Source organism: Austrofundulus limnaeus, unplaced genomic scaffold, assembly GCF_001266775.1.
Source record: "Austrofundulus limnaeus strain Quisiro unplaced genomic scaffold, Austrofundulus_limnaeus-1.0 Scaffold206, whole genome shotgun sequence".
Lineage (NCBI taxonomy): Eukaryota > Metazoa > Chordata > Actinopteri > Cyprinodontiformes > Rivulidae > Austrofundulus > Austrofundulus limnaeus.
Window position 1 is genome coordinate 980152 of NW_013952608.1, and position 9055 is coordinate 989206.

The following is a 9055-nucleotide window of genomic DNA, read 5'->3' on the forward strand; positions in this document are numbered from 1 at the left end:
GAAAATGTAAGAAGTAGAAGTAAAAAGTAGGCTGAAAAATAATTACTCAAGTRAAGYACARAYACMCAAAAATTCTACTTAAGTACAGTAAAGAAGCATTTGTACTTAGTTACTTTACAACTCTGATTACAAGGCTCGTTGTTGAAAATCTTAGTCCATCATTATACCTGGCCTGCTGATTGAAATCACAATCCTTGTCGACGCAGACGTAAAAGCTCTTGCCTTTATTTGGCCCATCTTTTACACCTGTTTTTAACATACACACAGTGCCTACAGTACAGAGAGGAGAACAGACAACAGAACAAGTTTGAACATGAATGTGCCTCGTCAAGATGTTTCAAGGAGCCAAACATAAAATTAACCCCTTGAAACACAACTCGTAAGTTTATCCTTTATAACGTTAACTAAAAATTAAAACTGACCGTGTCTATTACACAAAACCCTCTCCATCTTCTCTTCTTTCCGTGAAACGTTTGGTATTTTCGTATTGACCAATCGCAAGGCTCAGAGAGAATATCCGGTTTCTACGTGTCAGAGTAAAAGCTTAGGTTCCAATTAGAAAATAAAATTTAGCAATATTTTCAAATTTACTTGTAATATATCAAAATAAAATAACTATAACTATATAACGCAAACTATAAAATTACTTAAAATTTTTAAATCTAAGGTGTCCCGTAGAAAATTACACAACAACAACCCTTATTGTGAAATCTCCGGTTAAACCGAAAGCCTTACGGAAAGTTTTTTTTTCCAAAAGCAAAATTATTATAACCAAGTTTTGTTTTTATGTTTTCAGAACAACATAACCCACATATATATATTTTAATTATTATAAATGTAAAAAAAAAGTTAGTTTTAAAATTAAAAGTGAAACTACAATACCCATAATTCACTGCCCGTTGTTGGCTCTCGCGGGCTTTGTTTTGATATGGCGGCAGGTTTCGAAACTTCTGTTTGTTATATCTGTTTAACGATTTCCTTCACAATTATAAGGCTGGTTTCCCCTTTTGTTACAGGTAAATTCGACATGTTTCGACACGTTTAATAACTTTGTGAACTTTCTGCCTCATTTGGATAACAAACACTGATTTATTGTCTGAAGTTGACAGCAGGTTTCAAGCTAAGCCCAGTTTTATTGTTGTGAATGACGTCGTATTTAAATGTATTTAGATCACTATTTATAAGGTAAATTACATACTGTCACGCTCATTTGATGTCAGCTGTTTTTAAAGCACTATTTTAAAAGTTAAGCCAGATTTCTGTATGCAATGAAAGTATCCCCTAACCTTTAATTTTCTGTGTCTTACTTTGACCTTAGCATCAGAAAGAGCCTGTTGTTGGAAAGTGCTTCTTCATAATGAAATCAACCCTTAATCTGTCGTTCAAATCCCGGATTAGCAACCTCTGATTGRCCGACACGCCTCGGCCGACAACATCATGTCGTCTCCAGCCGGGCTGCAGTACTCCCAGGCGGATTTCCTGGCCCGGTGGATGCCGAGCAGCACCAGAGCTGGGGTGATTCTCAGCCCCTCCCCGGATCTGGCTGGATCCTTACGACCCATCCCCGCCACGGGATCCCCGCCACTGCAGCCCGACGACTCCTTCACATCCAGCTTCGCCCCTCTGCCGGCCTCYGCAGACAGCAGCTGCCTGGATGTGGATGGACCCGGACGGGTGGTCGGTACTGAKGGGCCGGAGGACGGCTCGGATCCAGATGGACAGCTAGGCATTTTGAATGACGTGACAAGCAAAACACAGGAGCTACCTCTTGAGATGAAGCTGGAACAGGTGAGGGTTGTTGTTGTTGATCAGTCGTGACAATTTTGCTGCTGTAGTTTCTCACTTTCATTAATGTGTTTCTATAATTTCACTTCTGTTTAGCGAGAGAAAAACATGAAATATCAGTGTGTATACTTGACAAATTCACTGTTCTGTCCAAACATTGTATTTATAGAACAGCTGAGTCCCTTCCTACATGTAAATGCAATTTCAATTTTGCTAGAGCATTATCAAATGTCATAAATATGTACTTTTTAAGAAGTGTCATATTATTGTGCCGTGAAAAAAATTATATGTGACCCATCATATCGAAATGAGGATTATGTCAAATTTGGTCAAAATGACCTAATTACATTTTCAGATTCTTGGTTTTAAAAGCTACATTTTGACACCTGGATTATTCTGATATCATAATTAAATCCATATATATGACTTAATTTGTCTTTTTGGTTACAATAATACATAAATATTTGGTCTGAATCCTAATTTTATGTCTTTTTAATGATGTCCTTATAAAGAGGAAACCTCATATTATATTTGAATATTGAGATTTCCCAGCTAAAAATAAACAAAACTTTGCTAGCTCACAGGGAAAATCTCAAAATCTTAAGGCTTTTTTACTCAAAATCAGTTTTTTTTTGTTGCTACTGCTCAAAAAAGTGCTTCAAAATTTTGTTTTATTATTATATTTCTGATAGTTCATTCAAATGACACAATAATAAGGCTTTTATTCATTATATTTTGACAAAATGCAATTTTTGTTAACATTTTAGTCGAAACACTATATTTGCCTGTTTCTCCTTATACCACTTTTGGACTTAATCCTCGTTTCGATGTGATGGGTCACATATGTAGTACGACAAATCTAATGGTTCTGCACAAATATTTGTGCATGCACTGAAAGACATTTGCAGAATAGCATTTTTGTCCCACCTCCCCCCCTCCTTATTTTCATAAATATCTTCTGTATGTGAAATATAAGGAGTCTTGTTTGGAAATTGAACAAAATTGCKGCATTGTATTTATTTAAAGGTTAGATTAACCTTTGTTTAGTACTTTTAAAATAAGGATTAAGTAAATCTGACATAATAATTTTGGTATTTGTCTTGAAGCCAAAGTAAAAGAAATGATATAAGTTTGGTCAAGGCTCTTCTGTATTTTCCTCACTCTAATAAAAGACCAGAGCTAAAAAAGATCAGAGCTTAAAAGCAGATGTCATGAAATTACTCTGAAAATAGCCTCAAGGTTAAAGGGTTAAAACCCTGGCACTTCCATCACATGCACTCCTCTGACTTCCTTGTCTATTTWAAGGATCTCACACTGTTTGTTGATGAAGACTTAAATAGTAACTGGTGGTAAAATAAGTGAACCCTTTTAATCCRAGTGGAATTAGAGGCAGCATGAGGTAAACAGACTGTAACCAAACAGATCTGGATGAGTTACATTGTAACAACTAAAAAGAGTTTAGCTTCCTGTGTAGTTACAGTGTCATGTTGTGTGCAGTTGAGACAATGGCAGCAGCACATGCAGGAGCAGCTAAAAGGCCATCAGCTGGAGGAGCTGCTGCAGCTGCAGGAGGAGCATCTGAGGCTGCTGGGAATCATGAATGAATCCCAGATTTGCACAAAAGGTTAAAAAAAACACACTTGAAAAATGGAGAATGTGTATTTTATTTGTTTCATGAGCAACAGAGTGGCTATAATACATGATGTTCAAAACACAGAGAGTTCAGAATCTTCGGGAACCAAGTGGGATGAAGAAGTGATCCATGCTGATACGAGCTGCAGCGAGATCACACAGAGAACCGGTGGCCTCCTACAGGAAAAACAGCTTTTAGCAGCAGGAAGGCAGGAGCTGCTGCTCAAACGCCAGGGTTGTTATGACGGTGATGAAGACGGTAAGAAACTGTGTTTCTGAGAGGAAATAATAAAAAGACACAGTTCTGACTTTGACCACACTGACTGATTTATTTACACCTGTTGATAAATTCCTACACTTTGTGTTTTTACAGAAACATGGGACTCCACAGATGTTCAGGAGGAGGGACCTGAAACTAGAAATTTTACGAGGCAACCAGAAGATGCMGTTCAAAGTGAAAACTACATGAAAAATCCAGATCAAGTTTTTATTGACAGGTAAGTAGATTGAGTAATTTACTAACTACAGTGGGGAAAATAAGTATTTAGTCAGTCACCAATTGTGCAAGTTCTCCCACTTAAAAAGATGAGAGAGGCCTGTAATTGACATCATAGGTAGACCTCAACTATGAGAGACAAAATGTGAAAAAAATTGAGAAAATCATTTTGTCTGACTTTTAAATAATTTTTTTGCAAATAATGGTGGAAAATAAGTATTTGGTCACCTACAAACAAGCAAGATTTCTGGCTGTCACAGACCTGTAACTTCTTTTTTAAGAGGCTCCTCTTTCCCCCACTCATTACCTGTATTAATGGCACCTGTTTGAAGTCGTTAACAGTAGAAAAGACACCTGCCCACAACCTCAAACAGTCACACTCCAAACTCCACTATGGTGAAGACGAAAGAGCTGTCGGAGGACACCAGAAACCGAATTGTAGACCTGCACCAGGCTGGGAAGACTGAATCTGCAATAGGCAAGCAGCTTGGTGTGAAGAAATCTACTGTGGGAGTGATAATCAGAAAATGGAAGACATACAAGACCACTACTAATCTCCCTCGATCTGGGGCTCCACGCAAGATCTCAGCCCGTGGGGTCAAAATGATCACAAGAACGGTGAGGAAAAATCCCAGAACCACAAGGGGGGATCTAGTGAATGACCTGCAGAAAGCTGGGACCAATGTTACAAAGGCTACCATCAGCAACACACTACGACGCCAGGGACTCAGATCTTGCAGTGCCAGACGTGTCCCCCTGCTTAAGCCAGTCCATATCCAGGCACGTCTGAAGTTTGCTAGAGAGCATTTGGATGTTCCAGAAGAGTATTGGGAGAATGTCATATGGTCAGATGAAACCAAAGTAGAACTATGTGGTAAAAACACAACTCGTCGTGTTTGGAGGAAAGTGAATGCGGAGTTGCATCCAAAGAACACCACACCAACTGTGAAGCATGGGGGTGGCAACATCATGCTTTGGGGCTGTTTCTCTGCAAAGGGACCAGGACRACTGGTCCGTGTACATGAAAGAATGAATGGGGCCATGTATTGTGAGATTTTGGGTGCAAACCTCCTTCCATCAGCAAGGGCAATGAAGATGAAACGTGGCTGGGTCTTTCAGCATGACAATGATCCCAAGCACACTGCCAGGGCAACAAAGGAGTGGCTTCTTAAGAAACATTTCAAAGTCCTGGAGTGGCCTAGCCAGTCTCCCGATCTCAAGCCCATCGAAAACCTTTGGAGGGAGTTGAAAGTCCGTGTTGCCCGCCGACAGCCCCAAAACATCACTGCTCTAGAGGAGATCTGCATGGAGGAATGGGCCAACATACCAGCAACAGTGTGTGCCAACCTTGTGAAGACTTACAGAAAAAGTTTGACCTCTGTCATTGCCAACAAAGGATTACAACAAAGTATTGAGATGAACTTTTGTTATTGACCAAATACTTATTTTCCACCATTATTTGCAAAAAAATTCTTTAGAAGTCAGACAAAATGACTTTCTCAAATTTTTTTTCACRTTTWGTCTCTCATAGTTGAGGTCTACCTATGATGTCAATTACAGGCCTCTCTCATCTTTTTAAGTGGGAGAACTTGCACAATTGGTGACTGACTAAATACTTATTTTCCCCACTGTATTAAAGCATTCATCGTTGCGGTTCTCCAGTTTACTAATTGAGTTTGTGTCTTCTGTCAACACTCATCCTCCTTGATCTGAGCTCTGTCTTTGACACCATCTCTCATCCTATCCTCATCGACCAACTAACCTCTATCAACATCTCAGACACCCCCTGGACTGGTTTAAATCCTATCTTTCAAACCACACTCGGTTCATACAGCTCAAGTCCTTCCGCTCCCAGTCTTCACCCATTTCCACTGGTGTTCCCCAAGGTTCTGTACTCGGGCCTCTACTTTTCATAATCTATCTGCTCCCGCTTGGCCACATCTTCCATAAATTTGGTGTTCATTTCCACTCTTATGCCGACGACACTCAGCTCTACATTTCATCAAAACTGAACTCCACCTTACCATTCTCAACTCTTACCGACTGCCTCAGTGAGCTCAAYAACTGGTTCTCTAACAATTTCCTCCAACTAAACCATAACAAAACTGAACTCCTTCTTGTTCGGACAAAAAACTCCATTTCCAAATCCCAGCATCTTCTCTTCACTCTTAACCACTTTGTTCTTTCCCCCTCGCCTCAGGTCAAGAACCTCGGTGTCATTCTTGACACCACACTCTCTTTCACATCCCACATTAACAACGAGACTCGATCTGCATACTTTCATCTTCGCAACATTAACCGTCTCCGTCCTTCACTCACTCCCTGCTCCACTGCCATCCTTGTACACAGCCTATCCAGGATMGACTACTGCAACTCCCTACTGTTTGGCCTCCCCAACAAATCCCTTCACAAACTACAGATGGTTCAGAACTCAGCAGCCCGTGTAATCACTCAAACCTCATCCACATCACTCCAGTCCTACAACAGCTCCACTGGCTCCCAGTTAAATCCCACATCATCTTTAAAATTCTCCTACTCACCTTCAAAGCTATCCACAATCTTTCCCCTCCTTACCTGTCTGACCTCCTGAACATCTCCACACCCTCCCGCTCTCTAAGATCTGCCTCCTCCCTCCAGCTCTCAGTACCCCCTGCCCGCCTCAGCACCATGGGGAGCAGAGCTTTCAGCCGCTCTGCTCCGCAGCTCTGGAACTCACGTCCCCATGGATTACACAAYACAACCTCTCTCTCCCTGTTTAAGACTGGCCTGAAGACACATCTTTTCAAATTAGCCTATCACTRTTAACTCCGATTTTCAATATATGTCTGTTTTTGTTGTCCACGCTTCAATGTTTCTCCCCCACAACCCTGTTGTTCAGTTTGTCTGCATTATTGTATTTTATTATATGACTGTTCTGTACCCACACTACCCTTATCATTAAATGTATCTACAGGTTTTTTTTTTCCATTTTACTTTTTTCTATTGTGCAGTGTCCTTGGGTGTCCTGCAAGGCGCTTTATAAATAAAATGCATTATTATTATTATTATTATTATTATCTTCAGGCCGATAAGGCCGGGAGTCGGGGGTCCGAAGCAGACGTTTGAGGAACTGTTGGAGGAGCAGCTCAGACTGGAGGAACAGAGGCTGAAGTGTGTCCAACAGCAACACGTAAGAAGACATCAGATGTTTACTGCTGGGGTGGCAAAACTGTTGTTTCACGTTTAATTTGGTTTTAGGAAGACCAGTGATGATGTTATTCTGATTTTAACAGAAGGCAAACGGAACTGAAGCCCCTCTCAAGAGGCCCTTTCTGAAGCGAGGCGAGGGCCTTTCCAGATTTACCAGCAAAGCTTCTTCTCTAAAGGTGGAGGTGAAGAAAGACGAAAAACTACAAGCCCAAGGCAGAGTCATTTCCCGCAGCAACTCTGCGCCTGTTTTCATGGGGCGAGGCTGTTCCAGCAGTGTCCCGCAGCTTCCCGTCCAACGGAAAACTGCCGTTCTCCCCACAGAAAACCCACAGAGGGGACTCCGTGTGCCTCCACRCAACATCAAAGCACAGAGCAAGGCGGCACGGACAAAAGTTTCAGGTAGTCGTCAGAGACAAAAAACAGCCCTAGAGTTGATCCAAACAGAACCAGAGGCCGGACAAAACCAGCCTCTAACGGAGCAGAATAAGAAAGTGGGCGTGTCGGTTCAGACTCTGAAAAACTGTGGTTCTAACTTGCAGCAGGACCCTGAAACCAAACAGGTGGACCTTTTAGGTAGGCTGGAGAAAGCTGTTCCAAAACAGGAAGTAACCAGGTCAGAGGGGGGACGTGAACCTCCTCTGGATTCCATGGCGTTATCGTTCCAGGAGAAGCTCCGGCGCTGGGAGCGTGACCGGCAGGTGGAGAGCATGGAGCTGGGAGAGTTTGAGCTGCTGGAGCAAGCTGCYGAGGAGCTGTCCTTCTCCTCTACCTCCTCCTTCGTCATGAAGGTGCTTTCTTCACATCTTTACTTTATTTCAAAATTCTTCTTTTCTGTCACTTCTTCCTTATTTTCTCTTCTGATAGTCTTTTTATTTTAACAACAGATCTAAAAGTAAATCTCAGAATTTAATCCCACCTGCCAGAGTTGATCGTCGCAGATTTTAAAGTAACTTATCTGAGCCACCGTTTGTTTTTCTAAAGGACCATTTTAACAGTTGTCTTTCGTCTTGTTGTCTTCCTGCAACAAACTAAAGATTTTAGAGTGACTTCTTTAAACAGGGTTCTCACAAATTCTTAAAAACATGGTTCCCGCGAGGTCTTAAAAAGTCTAAAAAGGTCTAAAATTTTTAAATCTAAATTTTAGGTCTAAAAAAATGCCCCGATTTTCATCTAAGGTCTTAAATTTAGATTAGTCAAGTCTTATTTTGTTTATGTTCAACCATTCCCATGACACGTTAGCTGCATAAATGCAGAAGTTGATGCGATCGGTCTTCATGAGGCGCTGCTGGGTTTGGTACTGGTGTTGATATGTGCCTAAATTACAAATCCCGCCATAACTGCAGGCAGGAAATGGCTCAGTTTATGGCCAAAACAACCTCTGAAGAGTTGTGTATTTAGACTGTATGTGCCCTGGGAGTGGGATAGCCTTTCTTTGTCTTAATTTTGTAATTCAGTTTCTTACAACAATGACACCAAAATAGATTTTAAATTGATATTAGTCAAACCAATATTTAGACATTTCTGTGTTAAAAAGTTCTGGAGCCATTTGAATGTTTCTGTCAATCATCGGGTTGGTCTTAAATTTCATTCYTAATGGTCTTAAAATGTCTTTAAAAGGTCTTAAATTTAACTTACTGAAACCTGCAGGAACCCTGTAAAAAATCTTAAAAGGCATCAATCCAAAAATAAGGCCTTAATTAGCTTTAAAATGTCTTAAATCAATCTTTTAGAGAAGTGGTTCCCAAACTTCTCAGCTTTAGACCCACAAAATACCAGCAGCAGAGACCTGTGGTCCCAGTTTTTGTTGGTTGATAAACACAGTTTTCACATCAAATAAACAAGGACATAGTAACAATGGGCCTCATGCAAGAACATGCTCGTATTCTTCTCCTAAATTTCTCTTACTTTTGTTCGTACAAAGGGTTCGTACGAACATGTCACGTCAGATTCAAC

At 40.8% G+C, this 9055-nt stretch overlaps 2 protein-coding genes across 2 annotated transcripts in view; one reads left to right on the plus strand and one right to left on the minus strand.

The window, feature by feature from the left end:
* ttf2 (transcription termination factor, RNA polymerase II) overlaps positions 1–459 on the minus strand; it is a 31722-nt gene extending 31263 nt beyond the window's left edge. Inside the window, exons 1-2 of the mRNA XM_014018987.1 lie at positions 423–459; positions 168–270 (exon numbers count right to left, since the gene is read on the minus strand). Of these exons, the coding sequence (XP_013874441.1) occupies positions 168–270; positions 423–450 (131 nt within the window). The 5' untranslated portion in view covers positions 451–459. The remainder of the gene's footprint in view (positions 1–167; positions 271–422) is intronic.
* A 440-nt stretch (positions 460–899) lies between these two features.
* Positions 900–9055, plus strand: part of cpap (centrosome assembly and centriole elongation protein) — a gene marked incomplete at its 3' end in the record, with an annotated part of 18207 nt that continues 10051 nt past the window's right edge. Inside the window, 7 exon segments of the mRNA XM_014018988.1 lie at positions 900–1016; positions 1319–1788; positions 3283–3409; positions 3503–3676; positions 3791–3914; positions 6977–7082; positions 7186–7890. Of these exon segments, the coding sequence (XP_013874442.1) occupies positions 1438–1788; positions 3283–3409; positions 3503–3676; positions 3791–3914; positions 6977–7082; positions 7186–7890 (1587 nt within the window).